The 26,490-nt window shown below is 32.7% G+C and overlaps 1 protein-coding gene and 1 non-coding gene across 2 annotated transcripts; one reads left to right on the top strand and one right to left on the bottom strand.

Annotated features, from left to right (window-relative positions):
- Positions 1-2,826: 2,826 nt before the first annotated feature.
- On the top strand, positions 2,827-8,642 carry LOC114754634 (uncharacterized). The gene is made up of 5 exons (XM_028943427.1): positions 2,827-3,430; positions 4,028-4,183; positions 5,756-5,911; positions 6,377-6,702; positions 8,007-8,642. Exons 1-5 carry the CDS (start codon positions 2,827-2,829, stop codon positions 8,640-8,642), a joined length of 1,878 nt encoding a protein of 625 aa, XP_028799260.1.
- An 11,953-nt stretch (positions 8,643-20,595) lies between these two features.
- LOC114754683 (small nucleolar RNA R71) lies at positions 20,596-20,702 on the bottom strand. The gene has a single exon (XR_003741229.1). It is a non-coding gene; the product is annotated as a small nucleolar RNA R71 (small nucleolar RNA).
- Positions 20,703-26,490: the final 5,788 nt, after the last annotated feature.

Raw genomic sequence — 26,490 nt, 5'->3', positions numbered from 1 at the left:
CTCATTCCTCCTATGTTATTTTATGCACTAATTAGGAAGTGGACCAAGTATGGAGCAAGGGAAAGAATTGGCCTTGGAATGAAATGGCTTTATGAATATTATGTTATGTTAGAAATTTGTATCAAATGTACCAGACTTTATGTTGATTTTGTGATGAGTTGTGAATGAAATTTTAATGTAAATTATATTGTTATTCCATGTCTAATGTTGGAATTATGCTTGATGCATTGTGGAAAGAATGTGAATGAAGGAAAAAGAGGAAATAAATCAAGAAAGTAGTAATTAGGGGATAGAAATTTCCTAAAACATGCCAAAATTGTGACACATAAAATAACAAGCAATTGTTGGAGTTTGGGCATGAAATTTTACAGGCAAATAGATCTTATTTTTATCTTTAAAACAAGTTGTAATTGATTAAATTTGGAGTTGTGTGCTAAGAGTTATGCCCTTCCAAAATTGGGCAAAAATACCAAAAATTTGAAAATTTATCAAATAAACAGTATACTTTGACGAATTTCCTGAAATTATCCTGGATAGAATTAGACCTAATAAATATTTTTCTTAGCAAGCTTCGTGTGAAAATTAGAACCATATCGTTTTGATTTGTTTAGATTTAGTTATGAATTTTTAAAGTTGGCCAATTTTCAGATGAACAGTATACGGATAGGATGAATAGTAAAATTCTGAAATTCAAAATTTTTTATCCAGAAATATTACGAAACGACTTATATTGGTTCTAATTAATATATAATGGGATGTAAAGAGAGGTGTGACACTTTGTATAATGTTTAGGACAATGATTTAATTTGGTTTAGTTTAAAAAATCTGGATAACAATTTAACATTTTGTTTTACTAATATTAATTGGAAGTTGAAATTTTATGACATTTATTGTTTTACTTTTGTGCATATCAAAATATATTAAAAAGTAAAAAAATAAATAAATGGGCCAAAAGACCGTGGCTTCGCTTGAATCTGCCTATGGTTAGGCTTTGTAAAATAGATATTTTTTTTTTCAAACACAGGTCTAAATAAATTGACTCGTTTAAGCCTGCGACTTGTGAAGGGCTGGCCTATAGGACCAAGCCAGCCTGTTTTCTCAACACCACATAGAGTACGCCTATTTATTGTGTATATGTTGGGAAACATGGCCATTTGATCAAAAGGCAACTTAAACCCTAATTCATAAGAATAGCTCTTCAACCTTGCGAGCAAGGGAATTGTATGCGATTCTTTCCTATAGGAAAATAATTTTGAGGGCGCACAAGACAAAAACAGCACATTTATCGCAAATAAATTAAAATTTATAAGCAGATGAGCAAAAATTGTGAAAGGCTTTTGAGAGAACTGCTATAAAGTCCTGAAAAAAGAATATAATTACTAAAAGAAATTCTAGTGACAACAATAGAACAACTTGTAGTAACAAGTTCCAATAATATGAGAAATGACCACTTGTCATTTAGAACTTATTGATAATTATTTTATTTCTTTGGAGTCTTATTATAATTCTCTCAGAGCTTTTTCGCCATAGTTTGAAACATTTTTGACCCGGAATCAATGACAAGGCCAGTCAGTTCTGGAACTAAATTAGGCAGAGGTTGCAGCTACTGCTTTGTGATCCAAAATTCAAGTGGGCGAGTTTGATAGCTCAAAACCTTCAACTCAAATTTTGATATGGTATTTTCAAATTTCAACTAATTTAAATTATAATCCAAGTTAGATTTATTTAATTATAGGGAGAAAAACTCTTACACTATTTTTTCCCTATTCACACAAAACCTGAATCAGCTATATATATATACACCTTTAAGCCATAATATGGTATTTTGTTTCGTTCTCTTTTAAAGTGATGGAAGCAAAAGAATATCGCCGTGTAATCCCTATTCATCAGGTACAGTTATATAATTTAGATGACTCTTTTAATTTAAAGATATCAGAATCTCGTAATTTCATCCCTTTTGAGCAACCAAGCCTAGAATAAACAAAGCGCAGCAGACCTTGACGCATGTAATCGAACCAAACAAGCACTAAAGGTAAATGATGATGAGGGATAACAAGTGTATTGGGCGTTACATTATTTTTTCTTTGCATACAGTTGATCACCAGAATTCTGTTCTTAATATAAGAATTACTTAATGATTAGATTTGGCCCTAAATATAAACTTTAATCCACTTTGTCTTCTAAACTTATAATTTTTTCCTTCAAAACATCCATATTGATTGTAAGAAGTTCTCACAAAGGGTTAGTTTCTAATCCACTACACATTATCAAAGAGTGTGGATTAGGAAGTTTAATACATATTTATTACAAATAACTAGTTTAAATAATTTTCTTAATATCTTTAAATTAGTTATCTAACTCTTATATTAAGAATTGGATATTACTAATTTTAAAAATTTTCCATCACTTTATGCTAATATTCAATTATTAACTTTGCATCATTTGCCATTTAGATTCTACCAGACTGCCAAAAATTGATACCTTCCATACTGTATGCCCTCTCTACCCGAATTAAAAAAGACAAAAAAACAAAAAATTTGTTTAAACCTGTATGTATATAATAGAGGCCCCAAACCCTAATTCATTGGATCATCAGAATTTCGAGTCATACTTAGGGGGCACCCTATTCCTTCTGTTCACCATTATTGACCTCAAGCTGCATCTTCACAATTAACTCTCTTCGAACCAGCCCAGAAAATTAGGTGATAATAATGTTGTCGTCTGACTAATTGCTGACTAATTTCCAAATTTGTTTCTGTACTCCTCGTTTCACACAAACAACATAAGTAGTTTGATTTGATTCCCATCTAAGTGAAGCAAAGAAAAATGAGTACCAACAATAGCAGTAGTTCTTCTGGTGCAAGCCAGCAAGAGAGTCCTGAGGAAAAGTTGTTCATTGCGCTTATGAGAGAAGAGTGGAACAACGTTGTGAAGATTTTCGGACATCATCCGCTGATTCATGATAAGAAGATGGGAAATATGATGAAAGCAACAAATGAGAGAGCCGATTCGCGGTACGATGAGTTCTTGTCGGACACTGTGTTGCATTGGGCTATCACCAATGAGGCGCCAGAATTTATTGTTGAGGAACTGGTTGACGCAATAGTGGAGACTGATAATAATAATAGCAATGCTTTGGAGACTCTGAAAGCTAAGAATAGTAGAGGGGATACTCCTTTGCACTGTGCAGCCACACGTGGCTCTCTTGCCATTTGTCGGCGCATAACACATGTCAACGGGTCATTGGTTTGTGAGCGTAACAATGAGGGAGAGACACCTCTCTTCTTGGCTGCTCTTCTTGGTCACCAACCGGCGTTCCTTTTTCTTCATTCAGTTTGCAAGGAGAAAGAACCATTGTTACCGTCCTCAATGTGGAAAAGAACAAATGGAGATACTATACTTCACGGCACCATTAGGAGAAAACATTTTGGTCAGTACCTTTTATTATGCTACCTTTTACAGTTAAAGACACGTTTTATATATATTAGCTACTCCCTTTAATCTTAGACATAGATAACTAATTTAAAGAGATTCGTAAAATTAGTTAACTTCATGTGTTGCTTTTCCCAAATTATCTGTTTTAATCATTTGTGTAGGAAACTACTCCTTGATTAAGAAAAATTCTCTTAATATGTGGAATCAATAGAAAGAGTTTAGGAAAATAAATTATAAATTTAAGAGATAAAGTAGACTAAAATTTTACATGTAGGACCAAAGCAAACCCCTCTACTACTTTATTTTACTTTTAGGAGTTGAGAGAGAGGATATAAATTATGAATACTTGAATAGTACATCATCTCGCCGTGTCTGTGCATCTAATTAATATATAATTCAGCCTAAATTAATATTTCATGGTTTAACGAGTCAATTTCTTTTGTTTCCAAGAAAGTTTTTCTTGGTTTTTGTATATTCAGAAAAATTTAACAACTATGCTATAAAGAAGCAGCATGATTTACAATTGAGCTTGCTAGCTGCAAAAGAACACAGAACTAACAAATGATGTACCTGAAATTGAATTGTTTGCTAGATTTGTCCTACCGAATAATTGAGCTTTATAAAGATCAAAAGATTGGGAGCTCTTTCAATACAGAGGGACATTTGCCTTTGAATGAACTTGTCATGATTCCTTCTGCTTTTAAGAATGGCATTCTTCTCAGATGTCGGCAGAAACTGCTTTACCACTGTAAGTATAATCTCACATTAATACATTTTCACATGAAATTCACATTTCTTTTATTTCTATCCTTTTCATCTTAAACAAGTTACTCACGGTTCAGCCATAATCTTTACTATACCAGGCCTAATTAAATGAGTTAGATTTTTTTTAATATTAGGGGACATTTTCTATTATTGTGCCTAAGTAATTCACTTTCAATTATATTTTATATTATTTATTAATATGTGTGTGTGTTTTTCCTTTTCGCTTTTTTGGTTGCATATATCCAGGAAATTTGCACCATTTTTTTTTATTTAATACAATTTTAAACACTTGCTCACAAACATGCTAGTGTAAGGCTCTTGAATCTAGGACCTCATCCAAATATGGCAGGCAGCCTTACTACTGAGGCAACTAGCTGTTCACAAGTTTGCACCGTAGTTAACATTCACTCAAACCCTCCAACGCTGCTGCCTGCCAATCTTAAGTTCTGAACTACAGCCCAAGTGAGCCAAAAATTATTTTTATGTTCAACACAAATCTGCATATATATTTATATTCATATATTAAAAATAGAAATAATTTGAATAACCGGAAAAAAGACTGCTTTGACGTAGTTAAATAATTGAAATAAGAAAATTGGAATATTAGATATTTTTAAATATAATAAAATATAATGAAATTTATTTTTAAAAAATCAACATGAAAAATTCTTTTTTGTTTAAAATGCCATTTTGTTTCAAGAAAACCAAATAATACATGCACACAAATGAGGGGAATAGATGAATAGGCAGCTAGCTTCTATGAAGTTTCAAATCATCCACGCCAAAAAACACCTACGTCGTTTCCCCCAAAAAAAAATCAAGAATAGTATCCTACACAATGTTGCAATCCTTATGAAAATTTATCTCAACTCTATAGTATTAATTTCCTATAGGAAGGCATGACCAAACTTCAATGCTAATCATAGCCTTGATGATAACTATCATAATTTGCAGTTTAGTTAGAAGAATGGTCATTTTGGAACACTCTAAAATCTACTCTTCCGGTCCTAAATATAAAACCTATTTTGTAGTGTAAATTACACTACAAAATAGGTCTTATATTTAGAATTGGAGGAATACTATAGTAACAATAGTGAAGTAAACTCTAGACCCCATTTTGCTTCAAAGAAAGTGCAATAATGTCTATTTTCATGAATGGCTTTGTAGCCTAATGGCACAAATAATTCTCTGTAAGTGAGAGTTGATGGGTTCAATAATTCGTTGCAACATTAATAACTCCCTAGCCCATTTGCAAGTGAAAAAAAAAAGGGGGCTTACAAATTCATCTTCCACATTGCACAACACACAAATAGGAGAGTCACCGTACCATTTAAATTTTAGTCCCCATCTCTTCATGGCATGATCCGCTACCATCTCTGGTTTATATGCTTATTGGTTTTAAGAATTAGAATATTTCCATGCAATGCATGGACATTATAGTTAACAGATGTTTTGTCTCCCCTTTTTTTGCTCCCTTTCTTTTCTTCTTTCGCATTTTCTTTTTTTGTCTTCTTTATGCCCTTGATGCTTTTGGTGCCCACAAATGTTCGATAAGGCCACCTTGGGAAACTAAACGAGAATCATGTGTGCCGTCTCATGGACGAACTTATAAGACAAGATCCTTGGTATCGGGAAAATGAAAAGGCGAAGGATATGAAGAATATTGTGAACATGAAGTTTTACCCTCTCATGGATATGATTATACAGGAAGGTAAACGCCATTGTAAATACTCGCACATATACATGTACATAATAATTGAGGGATTTCTAATTTTTTGTAGGTGCTACTTCTGATTTTTAATATAAGAGCTAGTTGGATATTAAATTTGGTTCTAAATATAAAACCTCAATCTAGTTTGATTCTAAAATTTATAATACTTTTCTAAAATATCCTATTGATTATAAGGGGTTTCCATTAAGAGTCAATTTTAATACACATGATTAAAGAGAGTAGTTTTGAAAAGTCAACACATATTTGTTATACTTAACTAACTTAACTAATTTTCTTAATCTCTTTAAATTAGTTATCTAGCTCTTGTATTAAGGACTAGCTCTCCAGGGATTGTGAAAGATGTTCCACTAGAAATATTCTTGTTATTGCTTTGACTCATATTCCCCAAAAAGAGGTAGTATATAATAGTAACATTACCTCTGATCAGCTATTGGTACATAGCAGGCCGAATCAAAAGATCAACAGCACTGTTAATAGCAGCTCAAAATGGTTTGACAGAACAAGTGAAGAAGATCCTAGATGATATTCCTGTGTCTATCCATGACCAATTACTTGAGGAGAAGAAGAATATAGTACATGTGGCCATAGAGGAAAGGCAAAGCCATGTATTGGAGGAAGTAAAGAAACGCAAACATTGGCTTGTACTGAGAGAAAAGTTGGATGTTGATGGAAATAATGCATTGCATTTGGCAGCCAAGCAATCAAAATATACAGCAAGAGGGATACGGGGGTCTGTTATGCAAATGCAGTGGGAAGTCATGTGGTTTGAGGTATTTATATAATATTTAGTTCTTATTTTATCACTCCTTATAATTCTAGCTCTTCCACCTTATAATCAATTCATGCATATTAGAAGAAGAAAATTTTTTCTTAGTTTTAGTTTTAACGTTCCAGAAAATTAATATTTTACTTTGTACAATATTTTTTCACTAATATTATTTTGAAATGTTCACAAAAATATTATCTAATCTAGTGGACCTAATAATATGTATAAAGCTACAAACTGATAGAATATGTTTGGAGAAAATTAGAGTTATTTTAGATATTACTGGTTATTTTATTAGGAACAATACTTTTATATTAGTTAGGATTTAGTAGATTTTCATATTATTATCTTTTATGGATTTCTTTATATTGAACAAAACTTAGGTCAAATTATTACTTGTATTTATTAGGTCAGGTTCTTAGGTATATTTACAAGTGCACATATACATTTTAACAATTAATAATAGTAAAGTAACAAGTGTCCATATTTCATATGTGAATTTATAAATACACACGCATTTTACCAACTAACAATATCAAAATAACAACTATATCTATATGAAAATTGACTGATCCTAATTTGCATTATAAGAGCTTATGCTAAATTTACAAGTATTTATAGGTGAATTTACAAGTGCATATATGTATTTTAATAACTAACAATAACAAAATAACAAGATTACTTGGAGAAATTGACATGAAAGATACAAGCAACTTGAGTTAAGTTTTATCTTTTTAGATTTTATTTATTTTTAAATTAACGCACCTAGGGCTTTATAAATAACTTGAAGGTCCTCTTAATCTTGTTAACTAGTTTAATAAAAACTGAGCATCGTTTTTGCCTCTTGGCCCTTTCTCTCTCACTATCCTTCTTCTTTCCAAAGAAAAATAGGTTCAACTTTTACTGAATCACAAATTCTCTTACAATAAAAAACCATAAGGCTAATTATAAAACCCTAGTTGGATAATAGATATAAGATAATAATCCAAAACCCTAATCTTAAGATAGAAGAGGAAGATTTACACTAGAAAATACAAAATGCGATAAATAAGAGGTTTATGATGTCCTTAAGGACATTGCAATGTCGATATTTGTATTCTTTCATGGATGCTTGTTGTAAGATGAATTGCACTATTCATAACTTATATAATGAATCTGATCAGCTTTAGTTTAGACTGCCATATCCATATTCAACAAAGTTTTGCTAACATCCTTATCATGTAACTGCTCTCTTCATTTAATGGAACATACATATTTGATTGAGATTTGTGCATTACTTGTGAAATTTATTATTTTATGTTGAAACAGTATGTGAAAGAAAATATGCCACCTTACTTCATTTCCCAACCCAATAAAAAGGGTGAGACTCCAGGGGAGATCTTCACCAATGAACACATGAAGCTCATCAATGAATGTAACGACTCAGTGAAGGACACGTGCACGTCTTACATTGTAGCAGCTACCTTTGTTACTGGTTCTGCCTTTTCTGCATGCTTCCAGGACATTGATGGATTTGGCCATACATTTTCTATCTGTGTTTTAATATCCTTTCTCTCCTCTATGTCTTCATTAGCCACTTTTTTGGCCATTTATCTCTCTAGAAAGGTACAACCCAGAGGCTTTCGTCGAAGTTTGCCATTGAAGCTTTGTTTGGGAATTATCTCATTCCTAGCGTCACTTGTCTCAATGCTGGTTTCTTTCTATGCTGCACTATCCCATGACTTTGAACCTAAAGAGAAGTATAAGCCTATCATATCCTATGGGATCATTTTATTACCAGTAGCTTTGGTGTACGCATTTGCTCAATTTCCACTATATTGGCATGTCTTAAAATTCTCACTTACAAAGGTACCAAATCCAAGAATTGTGGAAGAAGATAACATATCACTTTTCTTCCAAGACTTGAGGATTGAACAACAGGATCATAACCAGCCCAATATATGAGATGGTGAAAGAGCAAACAGAAGTACTTGTTACGCCTTCTCGGAGTACGGGAACTCTATCCATTTGTCCATCGTTGAAAAAAGTAAGTAGATTTGAGGAAGAAGAATATATGTGTGCGTGTGTGTGCATGCTTTGGGGAACTTATCAAGATCGCTGTAGTTTTTCTTCCCAAATGTGTGGAAGAAGTACTATGAGTGTGTAATGTTGTTATTTGTATCCTATATGTTACTTGTTGGGATTTCGACTTATCTGATGCTGTAAAATTGCTGCCCATTTGAAGGAGTTATGAATTATTTTGCATTATATATGCTATTAAAGAGAATTAATTAATAGCCCGACGGCTTTAATTAAAAGTTATGAGGAGCCAAGAGGTCTTGGATATAAGTCTCAATTTTCCGATTGTTTCCAACAATTCATCATCGGTCGGTTGATATTTTCTCAACTTAGCCATGAGTAATTGCGGAGTTCGTTCGTAGTGGCTTCAACATCGACTTCAAAAAACATGCATAGTGAATGAATCGAATTTTTCAATAAGTAAGGGGCATTTATGTAAACGGACATCAAAGCGAGTTTTCAGTTGTAGGCCTAGGAGTTGGGCCTGTGATGAAGTTTCATAATTCTCATTGAGACTAAACTATGAAAAACTTTTTTCCTTTAAAAATTCATAGTTAATTATAGAAAACATGTATGAGGGTGTTCTAAATTTTTTTTAAAAGCTTATTAGGTCCTTTACATGAAAAAAAAATCATTGTAGTCTTAAACCATGCCAATCAATATAGTTTATTACTTGTCTAAACTCGCTCTGTTTTTGGAACAGGAATCGTGCATCAACGTCAAAACTTCATAACTCAAGCTACAATCTCCAATTAACCTGATCGACTTAAGACTTGTTGAAAAGATCTATATGTCTACTTTTTAACATACTAATTCTCATGAGAATTAGACATCGTTTACTACACATTAAACAATGAAATCACCATGCTCTTTAAAGAGCCCAAACTGGGCAGTCATGAACATGCATGCCAATTTCATAGTTTTAAGGCTATTCTCTGACTCACAATTGATTACTATCCATCTTAACACATTAGTTAAATACTCTAAGGTCACATCATGAACTTACACAATTCACAGGATTGTTTATACATTTTTCAACTTCTAACAAAATAATGATGTAGGAAATTCATTCCTTTTCAACTTACCCTTACACTTTGCCTTTGATCTTTCTTTGGAGGCAGATAACCTAGCGTGGTTATTCATTGGAGAGACGTAAGCTTTGGAGAAATCTCAGTAATAAACATTCTTCGTGGATGGGATCATTTTTCACATTTAATTATGGCAATTTCTCTTCTCTTTCTTCTCCGTGGACGGTATCATTTTGGGCCTTACTGGCTCTACTATTATGCTCTCAATTTAATTGGGCTTAGGCACCTAATAAACTTTGGAATATTTTTCTTGTGATATTTTTCACTTTAATGCCTCTTTTAGACCTTAAATATCACTAGGGAGCTCTTCCTATTTTTTTCCTGAATTTTCTTGATTGTTTTGATTTTTTTTTGAACGAAAGTCTCATAATTATACTTAAAATTTGAAACTTTCAGAAATTACACTTTTGTTTATGGCATAACTTGACATTCATGTAATGCTCTTCAATATCTCTTGAAGGTTTTGAAATATTTTCTAAACCATTTCCAGGTTAAAATATTCTCTAGATCACTTTTTACTTTTAGGCACTCTTATATAATTTCCTAGTATTTATGTACACTCAATACCCTATAACTTTCAGTAATTACAATTTCGTTCCAGTATACTTTTCATCTTCTCCTCTAACTTGGATATATCTTTCTTCCTTTACATTTAAGTCCCAATTCTCTTTCACCTTTGGTACTTTCCCAGCGTACCCCCAGGAAAACTTTTAATTTGTGATTTAGTCACTAAAATTCATTCCATTTTTTAGGGCATTTTTTTTGGGATTTCTGCTAAACTAGGCTTAGTATAGTCTACTTAATTTAGGTTTATTCTTGACCTTGCAGGCTCAAAATTTAAAATATGAAACCTGTAACTTCATTTTTATAAATGTTTTAATTAAGAGTAATGCGGTCATTTCATATGTATATTTACTTCTTCTATAACACATTGGTGCTTGACATGATTCTAGGGATCGTACCTCAAATAAATTTTCCATTAAGAATTTTTTTTGCTAATTTTCCCTTCACTTAGGTGAATTATTGTCTTATTAGCAAAGTTTGTACTATTCAATTATCACAAGCACTCCTCGATCTGGTCCTTAATATAAACCTAAATAACTAATTTGAGTAGATTAAGGATATTAGCTAAATTAGTTAATATGATATGTTTCTTCTAAAACATCCTAAGCATCTTTGGAAGCAGTTTCAGTGCCCATTGCAATGATGAGTACCATGATACTTATCAAATCTCAACCATTAAAATTTAATATGGACAATCGAGATTTAATATTTAATATTTTGGTTTCTTAAAAAAAATTTCCTTTAATATATAGGTACATAATCCAAAATAAATATGATCTCTTAAATATTAATCGTAAGTTTTTAAAAAATCAATTTTTTTATCTATAAATCACCAGTTGAAAATTTTAAATCTAGACCATTAGGACTCTATGAATGGTTTAGATTTCAGTGCCACAACGAGTATTATGGTGCATATCATTATGATAAGCACTGAAATTGGTTCCAAGCATCTTCCTTAATTCCCTCTCTTCCTTTTCTATTTGATTATTATTGGGAGAATATCAATAGGGTTAATGTGAAAAAAAATTAATAAACATGTAAAATAAGTCTTACATATAGATTAACATCAAGTTCCTAATTAGATCTTATATTAAGAACCAGAGGAGTACTTTTCATCAATTACTACTTCTTTTCGCATCATCATCCTTTTTTTGCTGTTTTATGGGTCGCTATGCATCATCATTCATCATCATGTTATCTTGTACTACCTCTAGTCTTGAGTTGGAGACTTAATATGGTCCTAAATATAATATTTTAATTTACTTTGTCTTCTATATTTATTTATTTTTTTCCCTAGTAGTTCCCATGATAATTACAAATATTAAAAGATTTCCATTCTTATGCATATGATTGATAAAGGTATTTTAGAGAAAATAACACTCATTTATTACAAATAACTTAGTTAATTTCCGTAATCTACTCATATTGGTCAATTGTCTCTTATATTAAGGACCGGGAGTAGTGCTAAGGAAGGAAGGTAGGTAGTATAGTTTATTTGGGAGGTTGTCGAAGTATCACATACACTGAGTTAGATTTATCTTCTTGAAGCTAGCATGTTCCACCTTTACTTTTGTCTCATGAGAGGATAAACCCTAACTTCTTTGTAATTGGCTCCTTTGGCAATTCCAAGGTTTTGGCATTGACGAAATATATTTTCGATGTTCACTATGCACGCGCATCTCCTATATAATTAATATACTGTACATATTTTTGGCCAAAATATAGTGGCTTTATTTTATGACTAAAATAATATTTGGTCGCAATGAAGAGTTAAAATATCCTACATTCTATTCATTTTAAAGTTACGGATTATATATACTATTTATTGATATGATCAAATTCGAATGTTTTCCCCTTCTTTGTACATAGAACGTGGATAAGTTCTCCACAACTATCATTTATTTGCACTTACTAGGAATGTTTGGGCTTGGAGAATTTGTTGACATTTCGATTAATTTGATATGATGGAGTTGTGTATATTCAGTTTTTTGTGTGATTATATGTATAAAAGTATGTATAAATTATATTTACAATAATTTATATATGACTGTAGCTGTTAATGTGCAATAGCTACACTCTTTGTGAATGATTTTATCAACTGGAAAATAAGTTGTACTCATCACTTTTAGTAGCCCTCAACTTACATCCTAATCAGGCATGAGTATTTTTTAACTGTAAAAAATGGTTTAAGATTTTTTTTGGGTGAATAAAATGGTTTAAGATTTTAATTGACAGTTAATTCGATAAAATGAAAATCAATGGTGAAAGGCGCATTTTCGGACATTTCTAACCGCCAAAATAATTCTTTTGTCTGTTGTAGCTTCTAATCTTATAAATAGTGCTTTTGTTATTGGCCAAAAAAATGAATTTTTTGACAAGGGTCACGAAAAGATTTTCTTTAATTGTTTCAATTCAAGAGTGTTAAAGAGGAAAAATAATTTGTAATTTTTATAACACAATATTACTTCTTTTCCATAAAAAAAGTTTTTGAAAAAAGACACCATATTAGGAAAATATGGGGGATTGTAACTAAATAAAATTAAGTGATGCGACTAATGAAGCCAAAATAAAGTTGAATTATTAAGAAAATAATGTAATGGAGTAAAAGCAAAGCATAAGATAAAAATGAGGGATCAAACTAAATATTGAAACCTTAAATTAAGTTTTATATTGCATGGTACGAGCACTTACATTGTATAACTAATTACAGCTCATCATCACTCAGCTATCTTCAATATTCAACTTAGCATCTATATCACTATTCAAATCCTCTTCCAAATTAAAAGAGACAGCAAAATTGACCAATTCATTTATCTCTTCAATGTCGTATCTGTATATAAGTTGATTCTTCAGAATTTGAATAAACTTTTACGTAAACCTCATTAACTAATTCCTTCAATTCAACAACATTGTTAACTTCGAACCACCCCTCCTTTGGTACTAATTTCTGAATTTCTCCATTATGTGTTATCTTCTGCCAATCCGCACGTACTTCTCATTTCACAAACATGACTGTTCCTTTTGTTCTTCTAATTTTTAGGGTTTGACTCACCTCAGTTGAAATAAGATATATAGAGAAATGAGAAACACTATTGGTAGTTCCAGTGCAAGCCAGGAAGAGAGTCTTGAGGAAAACCTGTAGATTGCCCTAATGAGAGAAAAGTGGGATGTAGTTGTAAATATTTTCAGAGACCATCCACTGGTTCATGATAAGAAGATGGCAGATATGGTTATGCCAAAAAATGAGAGCCCTGATTCACACTATGACGAGTCTCAGTTCGACGCAGCTTTGCATTGGGCTACCACAAATGAAGCTGCAGAATCTATTGTTGAGAAACTGGTTAATGAAATAGCCAATACTGGAAATGGCAGGGCTTCACAGACTCTTCAAGCCAAGGATGACAAAGGGGATACTCCCTTGCATTGTGCAGCCTCACGAGGGTCTATCGCGATTTGTCGGCATATTACACGTGTCTATCCTCTATTGGTTCTTGAGCGTAACAACGTTGGAGAGAGGCCGTTGTTCTTGGCTGCTCTTAACGGTCACAGACTTTTCGTTATCTGCATGCAACTTGCATGGAGGTAGAACCAATGTTGCCGCCCTCAATCTGGAAAAGAAATGATGGAGATACTATACTTCACTGTAACATTAGGAGAAAACACTTTGGTCAGTAAATTTATTTAATTCTGCTGCGTTTTACTATCAAAAGGACATGGCAAATTTTTATCATCATCTAGCCATCAGTCAATATTTAATATACAGTACTGTCTTCGATTTCTAAATGTTAAGAGCTAGATAGTCGATTTATAAAGATTAAGAAAATTAGTTTAGTTCATTACTTATATTGGAAATTACTTCCTTGATAGAAAATCTTTTAATATAAAATGAATATGAAAAATTTAAAGGAAAAGATTATGAATTTGGGAGACAAAGACATTTAGGATCAAAACAGACCCCTTTTATTAAACTTTTATGTTTAGAACCGGAGGGAGTATGAAATTCAAACTATATGTAAATTAGGAATAATTACTCATCTTTAGCTCCACCTAATGCTTGGAGGAACATGTCTAGCTAACTAGCAATTCTTTTGTGTTAAATTAATACTTTGCAGTTTAATGCTTCAGTTTTCTTTCTCCAAGAAGTTTCTTATTTGAATAACATTTTGTACGGGAATTATATATCTAATAACATTATTTAATTGCAACGTATATTTGAATAATCGACATATTAAATCTCCCTAAAAATTAAGAATGCCCTGCTCGCTGCAAATTAATTAACAAAACTAACAAAATAAATGTGTGTGTGGAATGGAATGCTTGCTAGATCTGTCATACCAAATCATAGAGCTTTATAAGGTCCAAAAGATTGGCAGCTGTTTCAATATCCACGGACATTTACCTCTGAATGAGCTTCTCATGATTCCTTCTGCTTTTAAGAATGGTATTCGCCTCAGATGGTGGCACAAATTGCTCTACCAGTACTGTAAGTATACTCATCTCATTTTGAAGCTTAAAAATTAAAGTTAGTATGTTCTAAGTATCATTTTTTGTTTACTTTAAAAGTTATTTGCATAAAGAAAGAAAGGCCAAAGTTTGTTGAGAATCTAGACGATTCATCAAATTCAGGAAGTAACCAAAGTTGCAGCTGGTTTAATAAATATCGAGGTGACATATATTCTTGTTTGCTGTTTATGATGCTTTTTCTTGTACATGTTAAATTCACCATTATCCATGCCTATGGCCTACCAGTTTTTCCATTTAAATTCTATCTGTACGGGTTCATAATCATATTTCTTTTAAATAAAATTTTATGTAGAGAGACTGAACTCTAAAGAGAATCATAAGTCCTCAGGCAAAAATCAAGTCCATTCCAATAAATCTCCAGGTGACACATACGTTAATCTTGTCTGTTATTAACAAAGCTTTTGTCATAGTTGTTTCCCCCCCCCCCCATTAACCATTATCGTTGTATGTTTTGTAATTTTTTTGGGTAAATAATATAAAAACTCCTGAAATTTATGTTATACATAAATAATCGATCTCCCTAATCTTTGAAATTATATAACAAATCATTATAGACTTTTACATTTACACAAATAAGTTTCATACTATTAGTTTTGTTCATTATTATTTATCTGTACATTGCTTAAAGAGTTTATCTTGCATATAATTCAAAATTTAAGGGGATGGGGTTATCTGCATAGATTTGAAAGTTTAGATAGGGTTCATTGTTAAAGATTATTCATGGTCCTAAATATGGAAAAGTTTTATACAATTCATCCTTTCTATTTTGTTTCCCGTGCAAGTTTTGAATCTCTAATTTTTTTTTTTGGGTATCTAAAAATATATTTCGTCAGGCTCTGTTAGGAAGCTGAAAGAGAATCATGCGTTGTGTGGCCTTATCATGGATGAACTTGTAAAGCAAGATCCTTGGTATCGAGAGAATGATAATGCCAAAGAAATGCAGAATATTGTGAACATGAAATATTATCTCCTCATAGATATGAAAATATAGGAAGGTAAAACCCCACAGAAAAATTTAAAGTATTACTATTTGAAAGATAATCCCAAACTAATCTCTCCAAATATCTTAATTTCTTTGAAACCATTCTAGAATTAAGATTTTTTGCGAAATGACCTAATTGTTCTCATGTATTACCTCCGGTCCTTAATATAAAACCTAGTTGATTAATCTGGGGAGATTAAGAAAATTACAAAGTTACTTCAAAGTAATTGTATTTACTGTTTTTCTCCAAACTAATTTTCCTAACTTATAAATTGATACATAATCTAATAATTTACTACCTTCGGTCCTAATTATAAGACTTCGTTTTTAGACTACAAACGAGGTCTTATAATTAGGACTGAAAGTAGTATATAAGTATTTTATAGAAGTCATATAATATATGCTAAAATTAAGTAATTTAGTAACTTTTTTAATCTCTCCAAATTAGTTAATTGGGTCTTATATTAAGAATTCAAAGTAGTATAGAATAATTCCCGTACTAAAACTTCAGCCCCAACATCAGGTGATGGTGGATGTTTTTTAATGTGAAAGTAATTAGGTCATTTTATATTAAAAAACATTAATTTCAGAATGATTACCAGAAATTTCTTGCGGATTAAGACATTTCAGGAGACTTTATATTTTGAGATTCCAATATTTCGGAGGTGATTATATATGTCTTAGTTTCATTCTTATTTCTTTGGAGAAAAGAGTAATGTAACCTTTTCAGTTATTGGTGATTGGCACTTGGCAGACAGAATCAAAATAACAACAGCACTATTGATCGTAGCTAAAAATGGTCTGACCAAGCAGGTGAACAAAACCTGCGTGATATTCCAGTGTCTGTCCATGATCAATTACTCATAAAGAAAAGGAATATAGTACACGTGGCAATAGTGGAGAGGCAGAGGCAGAGTCATGTCTTGGAGTTAATAAAAGGCCACAATCCACAAACTTTGGACTGTATGGAGGGAAAAGGTCGATGCTGATGGAAACAATGCATTGCACTTGGCAGCACAGTTATCAAAAACATACAATCTGGGAAATACGAGGATATGTTATGCAAATGCAATGGGAAGTCATGTGGTTCGAGGTATTTAAAATTTAGTTGATTTTTATTATGGTAAAGGGGTACTCCAATAATTTTTTTTCAAGTATACCTAGCACTTTGATTTTTTTTTTTTTTACTAATGCATCTCTTATCTTTTTTATGTACATCTAGCATCCTAATCTTTTTTTTTTGGGTACATCCAGTACTTCAAAATTATTTTTTTAGTTACATTTAGGGTGTTGAATATACTAAAAATAAAATTAGTCAGGATGTTGGATGCACCATAAAAAAGATTGGGGTGTTGGATGTACCTAGAAAATAAGATTAGGGTTCTGGATGCATATTTACCCTTTTTAATATAAGAGTTAGATAATTTGTAGATATTAATATATTTATTTAAGTTAATTATTTGTAACAAATAGGTATTAGTTTCTCCTTAAAATACCATTTTTAATCATAAGCATTGTAACTACTTCTTAATGGAAACCTCATTACTATGCGCAATCAATAGCAATACTTGGAGGAAAAAAAATATTAATTTAAAAAGAAAAGTGGTGTCTCCGTCCTTTTTTCCATTTTAAGAGTAAGCAGACACCTTGTCTAGCTCCTCTACTTAGGATTGGAGGTACTCCTTCTAGTCCTTTTTATAAGTTCCGAATTTTTGAATAAGTGGGATACTTTTTATAAAATCTAGTTTGAGATTGTCTGAATATTAAATGTATTTTTTAAACCAATTTTATCCGAATTGATTGCATTATTTTTTTTTCATACATTCTCTTCCATCCTTTCTCTCATTATTTTTTTCTCTCACCTATTATCTTATAAATAAGAGCATATTTAATTTGGGGGGAAAAGAACATTATTTACATAGTTTTTGCTTTTAACTAAGGATTAAAGTAATATTTGGTCTCTCAAGTTTGCTTTCATTTTAGTTTTGGTTTCTTAAATTTGAAACCATAAGGTTTGGTCCCTCAAGGGACAAAATGGTCCAAGTTCTTATTAAATTATAGGAACCAATATTTCAAATAAAAAGAAACTTGAAGGATCAAAACCTAATGGTTTAAAATTTGAGGGACCAAAAATTGTATTCACCCTTTCACCAATATTAACATATTTCCTAAACCATACTATTTCGTTAATTGCATCTTGTAAAAAAGACCAAAAGTAGTTGTATGTCTAACTGTTTCACACCTTTTATATCAACTCTTGCATGTTAGAAGTGTCAATGTTGTTTTTATCATACAAATACGTTGCAGTCCAATAACGGTACACAAAAAAACACACACACACAATGATAATTTGTACATTGTTTATGAATTTTGGTATTTTACAATGAACAGTACGTGAGAAAAGCGATGCCCCCTTACTTCGACTCCCAAACTAACAACAATGGTAAGACTCCAGGGGAGATCTTTGCCAACGGGCACAAGCAGCTTATCAAGGAAAGTAACAAATCAGGGAAGGACACATGTAGATCTTACATTGTTGCAGCCACACTTATTACTGGTGCTACATTTTCTGCATGCTAGGAAGCTCCCGGCACAGTACTAGGTCACACGTTTTCTATCTCATTGTTAATTTCATTTTGCTTCTCAATCACTTCGTTGGCTGCCTTTCTATCTATTTGTAGCACTGGAAATGAACGACCCAGAGGCCATCGCAGAAGTCTGCCATTTGTTTGGGCTTATTTTCATTTTGTGCTTCCCTTGTCTCCATGGTGGTCTCTTTCTATGCTGCTTTGTCCCATGAGTTTCTCCCTGAAGAGAAGTATCAAGCTATTCTTGGTCACAGTATCATTATATTGCCCGCTGCAGGGTTATTTTTATTTTCACAAATTCCATTATACTGGGACCTTCTCATAGCCTCGTTAATTATGAAAGTACCGAAACCAAGAATTATGGCAGAAGATACTATGTCACATTTCTTTCATGATTCATGTTCGGAACAAGATCATTAACAGTCTAATGTATCAATTATGGAGAAGGAGGGAAAGAAATACTAAAGCCTCCTTGGAGTACAGCAAAAGGAACTCTACCTACATCTGAGAACTGTATATGTTTCTCTGTTTTTCCTCCACTAATGCCCATCTCATTAGGGAGAAAAAAGATGTGGAGAGCAAGAATAAATGTATATATATGCTTTTTGATCAGTTCGAGTTTCTTAACCATAGTGTTTTTTTTTTAATTGCGATTTGGAAGCACTGATGTGGTTTGTTTGACATTGTAATGTTGCTACCAATTGAGGGTGTGTTTGGAATCATGTGTGGGGGCCCAAACGTGCATTCCAACTAGCGAAAGCTGATTTTTTGGTAAGAGTAATGTTTAATTTAATGTTTTGGCAATTTGACCTTTATGTTCAAATGCACCTTTAATTCCCTTGGGAAAGCTATTTTTATTTTTGTTTATTTTGACTCTTTTATGGATTTCTTTTTGTGAATATATTTTAGTTTTTTCTGTTATATCTACTTCTCTTATTCTTCATGTTGATTTTATCACTAATCACCATTAAATCAAATCTATGGATAATCTTGATGAACTGGGAGGTGAAGAGAGAACCTAGATCTAGAGAAACAGACATAAATATTTAGGCTAGGGATAGTTCTAGATATTTATTGTGAATTAAGCTATAGCTTCATGGTTTAATTAGTTGTTTGAGTATCGTGGGAACGAATTCAACATTAATTAAAAAGGGACTAATAATTCGAGAGAATATTAAGACATTTTAGAAATAGTTGTCACTATAATTGAATAAAGAGTCAAATCAAATGATAGAAACTAACTACTTATAGGGTGAATTAATCCTGAAACCCAACCTTTTGAGTGATTGATTTCTCCTCATAATCAATTGTCTTTTGCTTCTCTCTTTTAGTTTTAATTCATTCTCTTCAAATAATTTGGCTTATTGCTTTTTCTTTAATTATTAATTATTGAGACTGGTAAACACACAACCTCTCTGTGGGTACAATCATAGAACACTCTAAGATTTATTACTATGCTGATTCTGTGCACTTGCAAATCGACCAAGTTTTTGGTGCCATTGCCAGGGAGGTTACGGATTTAGTAATTTTTTAATTTTTATTTCTCTTTACTTTTTAGTTTATTTTATTTTATTCTAAATATTTGTTTTTATTTTTGTTTTGCTTGTTTTTATGCAATTGAGAAGTTTTGATGACTCTGCCTTGATTCCTATTAATTTAGAAATTGAACGATTTTACAGGAAAAATAGAAGTCAAAAGAATAAGAAAAGAGATAGTTGATAGTGATCATGGAGATGACAGCGTCAATCCAAAGTGACAAATTATATTTCAAGATATTCAATGCCTTTTTATTACTTTTAATTCATCGTGCATTCAACTGAGCTGAGCAGCGCCTAATTATGAGTTTAAAAATATTCACTTAAATGTGCTACCTATTTTAACGGGCATCACATATACGTGATTTTTATGGGGTGATTGATACACTACCATTGAATAGTCTATCAGAAGATGGATTAAAGCTGCGTTGTTTCCCATATTGTCTGAAAAGAGAAGCTCGCCAATGGCTTCTACATTTACCAGAAGCTTCTATAACGTCTTGGACTGATTTGTATGAGCAATTTATTCTCAAATACTACTCCCCTCAGAAGACTTCAGAAATAAGGGATAAGATTCACTTTTTTACCCAATAGAATGGTGAAACGTTTCATGAAGCATGGGAACATTATAATCTCCTCATAAGCCAATGTCCTCATCATCATTTTTCACATATACTTCTAATGGATTTTTCCTATAATGGGCTTGGTTCTAAATATCGGTCAAAGGTTGATAATGCTGCTCATGGTGATCCAAATAACATGACATCTGAGGACAAGGAGGAGATTTACATAATACTGGCAGCAACTTCAAGATCAAAGTCAGTTTGAGGAAGGAGGGCAATGGTTAATGAAGTCACTACTTCGATTTTAATTCTGTTAATTCTCATTCTTCTCTTTCTAATTCTCTTTAGGAAAGGTATGAAAGTAACTATCTAGAGGAGGCCAACTATATGGGAGATGGATACGATAGAGTTAATCCCAAAAATAACCCATACTCTAACACCTATAACACTACAAAAAAACAGGGTATTAGTGACGGAATTTAATGACGGAATTTCATTCCATCGCTAATCCGTCGCTAATCCCTCACAAATTCTGTCACTAAAATTAGGACGGAATTTAGTGACGGAAAAATTTCGTCGCTAAATTAGTGAAGGATTAGTGACAGAATTTTATTCTGTCACTAACTTAGAGACGGATTAGTGACGAAATCTTATTCCGTTACTAAATTCTGTCACAAGTCTGTCCCTAATTTTGTTTTAAATTATTAGTGACGGAAAAATTCCATCCCTAATTTCCGTTACCAATCCGTTACTAACTCTCATTTTGTGATGGAAATTAGTGACGGAACTTTTTCGTCACTAATTTCTGTTGCAATTCTGTTACTAATCCTTCACAAAAAAATATAATATAAATATATAACAATTATTTTTTAAACTTATTATTAAAATAAATATAAATGTATCATAATTTTTAAACAATATATTATATAAAAATTAAAAAATAAAAATATTATATAAGAAAATAAAAATAAAAATAAAAAATATACTTATTATTTAATTAAATATTTGAATCAAAGTAAAAATTACTAGAAATTTTTTACTTAAATATAAAAATTAAATTCAAATAAATAATAATATATTAAATTATATAATATATATTAAATTTTGTATATAATATTTATTATATATATTTGTATTTGTTATTAGAAATATTATATATATTTATTTTTTGTAAAAGAATTTCGTAGGTGCTTTTCAGTTTAACTGGCAAAGGCTTCAGCACGTGCACAGGAGGTCCCAGGTTCGAACCAACACTTCTTCACAAATTGAGCAAGGTGATGACGTGGCGATGACGTGGGCAAGGCGATGACGTGGCGGCTCATAATGATGGACACATGGTGATGATATGGATGCTATGCTGACGTGGCTGCATAGGAGAGAGGAGGGGTTGAGGTGGCATCTAATGATGGACACGTGGTGATGACGTGGCCGACGAGATGATATGACAACATGGGGGGAGAGAGAGGAGTTGGTGAGGTGGCAGCCATTGATGATATGGCGGCTCATAGTGATGGACACATGGCGATGATGTGATATTTTAAATTTACAAAATAAAAAAATTTAGTGACGGATTTGTGATGGAAATTTCTGTCACCAATTTGTGACGGAATTTTTCATCACAAATCCATCATTATTTTGTGACAGAATTTTTGTGGGATATCTGTCACTAATTAGCAACATATTAGTAACGGAAATTTTTTGTCACTAATTTTCGTTGCTAATCCGTTAGTAATCGATCGCTATGAATTTGAATTCCGTCACTAATTATTTAGTGACGGTGGAATTAGTGATGAAAAAAATTCCGTCGCTAACTAAATTCCGTCACTAATTTGTCTCTAATCCATTGCTAATTTTGATTAGTGACGGAAATTCCGTCATTAGTTTGATGTTTTTTGTAGTGTAATCTAGGTTCGAGAGATCATTCAAATCTCTCTTGGAAATTTTTTTTTTCTCAAAGGCCATAAGCACCACTAAGCTTCCAACAACAAAATAGCACACTCAAGGATCGAATAACAAGGTTGGAGGAAGCTTTAGCTCAAATGGCCACTCACCAAGTTAATAGCATGAAGAGTATAAATCATGAAATTGACCAACTTAAACAGGTCGTTGCTTCAACTCAAGCTTCTATGAAAAATATAGATTCACAAATAGGCCACTCAATGAAAAACATAGAAGCTTAAATAAGTAATTGACTAAATTACTTATTGGAAAAGATCAAAATAAGTTTCTTAGCAATACTGAAGTCAATCCAAGGGAGCAAGTTATGGTAGTCACCTTACGGAATGGTGGAGAACTTCAAGAAGCTAATACTGGACCTTAAAATGTGTTTAAAAAGGAAAGTGAGCAGAAGAACGATGAAAATGACAATGTAATTAAGCTACCTATAGATAACATTACTCAAAGTCATCTTTTGCCATTTGAAGTCAACCCTTATGTGCCTCCTATTCCATATCTTGAATGTCTTCAAAAGAAGGATTTAGATTTAGGCTTCTAAAGATTCCTTGAGATGTTAAAGAAAATTTGAATAAATAAGTTTTTTTATAGAGGCATTAGCAAGAATGCCTACTTATGTCAAGTATATCAAGGAGCTGATTTCAAATAAGAAAAGGTTGGAAGAATATGCCATAGTGATACTTACAGAAGAGTGTAGCACAATTTTGTAGAAAAAACTACCACCTAAATTGAAGGATCTAGGGAGTTTCACTATTCCTTGTGATATTGGTTCTAATCTTATTGAAAATTGTTTATGCGATTTAGGTGCTAGTATTAATCTAATGCCTTATTCTTCATGCAGGAAACTTGGGATGACAAATATCAAGTTGGTCAACATGACTCTTCAACTCGCAGACAAATCATTCAAATATCTACAAGGTGTAGTAGAGAATGTCATAGTTAAAGTCGGTAAACTTTATATTCCTACAAATTTTATTATTTTAGATATTGAAGATAGTTGGAATGTTTCTTTAATATTAAGAAGGTCATTTTTAGCAATTGGAGGTGCTTTAATTAATATGTCGAAGGGAGAGTTAGTATTTAAAGTGGGAAACAATAAAGAAGTATTTAAATTCGCTAAAGCTACTAACCTTCCTATCACTGATGAGTCTTTCAGCAGCATAAATATGGTACAGGATGAGTAGAAGCATCCAAAGAATCCTCCTTATCATGCTTTGGAAGATATAGAAAGAATTGAGGAGGAAAGTAAGGAATCACAAATACAGCTTAAGAATCAGCCTACCACTCCCAGTAAAAGTGCTGCTACTGGCATAATTAAGTCAAAATGGTGGGTCCCTTGCTCACTAACAAGGTCCCTCTTTGCTGATTGGATGATGAAGTTTAAATGGGAAAGGAAGATGTCTTCTGATCTAAGAGGAGAAACATTCATATCATACTTAGAAGGCATCTCTTAACCACTACAACTGCGTCCAGCTATAGACGTTAAATTTAGTGCTAGTTGGGAGGCAACCCATCAAATTTACTTTCTTTTATTTATTTTTATTTTTCTATATCACGATCTATTACCCTCATTTTCTCTTCATTAACAACCCTCCCAAGATTTATTGTAGGGAGGTGATGCATCAAGGCAGTACTTCAACTCATAATTAGAAATTTAAACCGAGGGAGTACTAGTTCCTTTACTTTAATTTACTTCTTATACCATTGAGAACAATATTTGATATAAGTGTGAGGGAGTGGTTTAGATAAATGATTTTTCACTTTTAAGGGAAAAAATTTATAAAGTGACATTTTGTCTTGAGTTTGAAATTGTGGGATTTGAATAAGTGTAACTTAGTAACTAGTTGCATTAAGGGAAGTTGATTACATATATTGCAATTTGTAACATCCCCGAGTCTTGAAGTGTAGTCGTAGCCATCCCAGGGTCTCGCTCGTAGATATTATTTGCTTTGGTGTAGCTATAGCCACCTCACAATTTTGTTTCCCTGGGTGCAGCCATAACCACCCAGAAAACACATCTATAAGGGGGAGGTATCTACACCCTTATAAGGCATGCTTCGTTCCCCTCCCCAGCCGATATGGGACTTTACAATCCATCCTCCTTTAGGGCCCAGCATTCTCACTGGCATACCGACTCAAACTTGGCTTTGATACTAAATGTCATGTCCCTAGGTCCCGGAGTGCAGCTGTAGCCATCCTAGGGTATCGCTAGTAGATATTATCCACTTTGGTACAGCCGTAGCTACCTCATGGTTTTGTTCCTCTAGGTGCAGCTGTAGCCACCTAGAAAACGCGTCTATGAGGAGGAGATATCTGCACCTTTATAAGGTGTCACATCCAAATTTTGGGCCTAGAAATATCAAAATTAGCCTTAAATAGGCAGGCTACTAGACCTTTTTTTGGAAAAGGTCCCAGAGGTTCCCTAAAGGTACAAAGGGATTCCCAGGGACTAAATCGCAAAGGAAAAGTTTTCTGAGATTGAGAAAAGAAAAAGTTAGAGACTCTAGTGAAGTCTCGAGGCCTAAGAATGAGAAATATAGATGAATGTGAGCCAAAAGTTATGTAGAGGCCTCAACGAGGTGAATTATGGGGTTAAGTTAAATCAAGAGCAAAATCATAATTTTGTAAAATTTCAGGCTGGTAAGGACAAAAATAATAATTATGCCAAAAATCCTAGAAAAATTCTAAAAAAGAAGAAATGACATGTTAAGAAGACCTGTATGTGAAGTTCGCGAGTCCAATATAAGGAGTTGAGGTAATTAAGGGCTAAAGGTTGTACTAGGAACCTCAGTAAGAGGATTCCTGAGTCTAAATCCGAACAGGGACCTAAAACGCAAATTTGTGAAGTTTCCAGCCAAAAAGGTTAGTGATGGAAAGTAGGCTTGAATACTTTAGAAAAATTTCAGAAAAATAGGGATAAGGTCTAGGGGCTTGTATGAGGCTAAAAACGATGAAAATGCCCGTGAAAGGAATTTATAGAATTCCCAGGGTTTCGGCTAATTTTGAGTATTAATGAAAATTGAATTATTTAAAATACAGGAAGGCCTCAAATAATTGGACAAAAATAGGGGGAATACTTGAGGAATTATCACAGGTTTTAAAAATAATTCGGTCCCCAGAAATCGAAGAGGTTGGCTTTAATAGAATTTAAAGCTTATTTATACACTATCCGGGGAAAGTCAAACTAAACTGTTTAGAGGTTGACTTTTGATCAAAGAAAAATTAGAGAAATTTCTCATGATGAATAAACAGTATTGGTACCCAGAGATAGATTCTCAAAGTTGTGGACCGATAGAAAGAATCTGGTCAAGTTTACTCCGAGATAAATATTATTAATTATTTTAATGGAAGAACAAGGGAAGAGCATCACTTCCTCTTTAGACATATTATGTAATACCATGTGGAGTTAGTTGAGGTGAGAAAAGAATGCCAGAACATGTCCTAGTGGTCCCAGGTAAGTCAAAACCCGAAAAAATACCCGATCCAGTGCAGAATAGCAAGATAGGTGGAGGAATGCCTAGGGGCTATATTTTGCACGAATTTTTTTTTAATCAATTTTCTCCCTATTTTAATGTCAAAATGATGAAGGGACATGGAAAAGACAAGTATATGGTTGGATGCAGGACACGTGTACGGTAGAATGCAAGACACGTGTATGGTTGGATTAAAGACATGTGGCTTGATGATGTAAGCATGATATCATCAAGATGATGTAAGTATGATGTCATAGGGACATATGTCATCATAAGACAAAGAGGGAAAATGAACAGTCAAGATTAAGCCACCTATTTACGAGATCAAGGGCCAAGGTTCAATTTTATTTTCTATAAATACCTGTCCCCTCCCCTTATTTCATCCAAGCCTATGAGAAACCATAGGAAAACTCTTGCAAAATGAATTCTAGAGAGAGAAAGATAAAGGCAAGAGAAAGACCAAG

Source organism: Neltuma alba, unplaced genomic scaffold (genome assembly GCF_004799145.2).
Source record: "Neltuma alba isolate B1F8T4 unplaced genomic scaffold, ASM479914v2 tig00010174_pilon, whole genome shotgun sequence".
Classification (NCBI taxonomy): domain Eukaryota; kingdom Viridiplantae; phylum Streptophyta; class Magnoliopsida; order Fabales; family Fabaceae; genus Neltuma; species Neltuma alba.
The sequence above is the reverse complement of the archived record's forward strand: the minus strand, read 5'-3'. Positions and strand labels throughout refer to the sequence as shown.

Excerpts from the sequence above, each read along its gene's own strand:
- LOC114754634 (XM_028943427.1), top strand. The coding sequence starts at position 2,827 with ATGAGTACCAACAATAGCAGTAGTTCTTCTGGTGCAAGCCAGCAAGAG. Across the intron at positions 5,912-6,376 it reads GGATATGATTATACAGGAAG|GCCGAATCAAAAGATCAACA; the intron begins GTAAACGCCATT and ends GGTACATAGCAG. Across the intron at positions 6,703-8,006 it reads GGGAAGTCATGTGGTTTGAG|TATGTGAAAGAAAATATGCC; the intron begins GTATTTATATAA and ends ATGTTGAAACAG.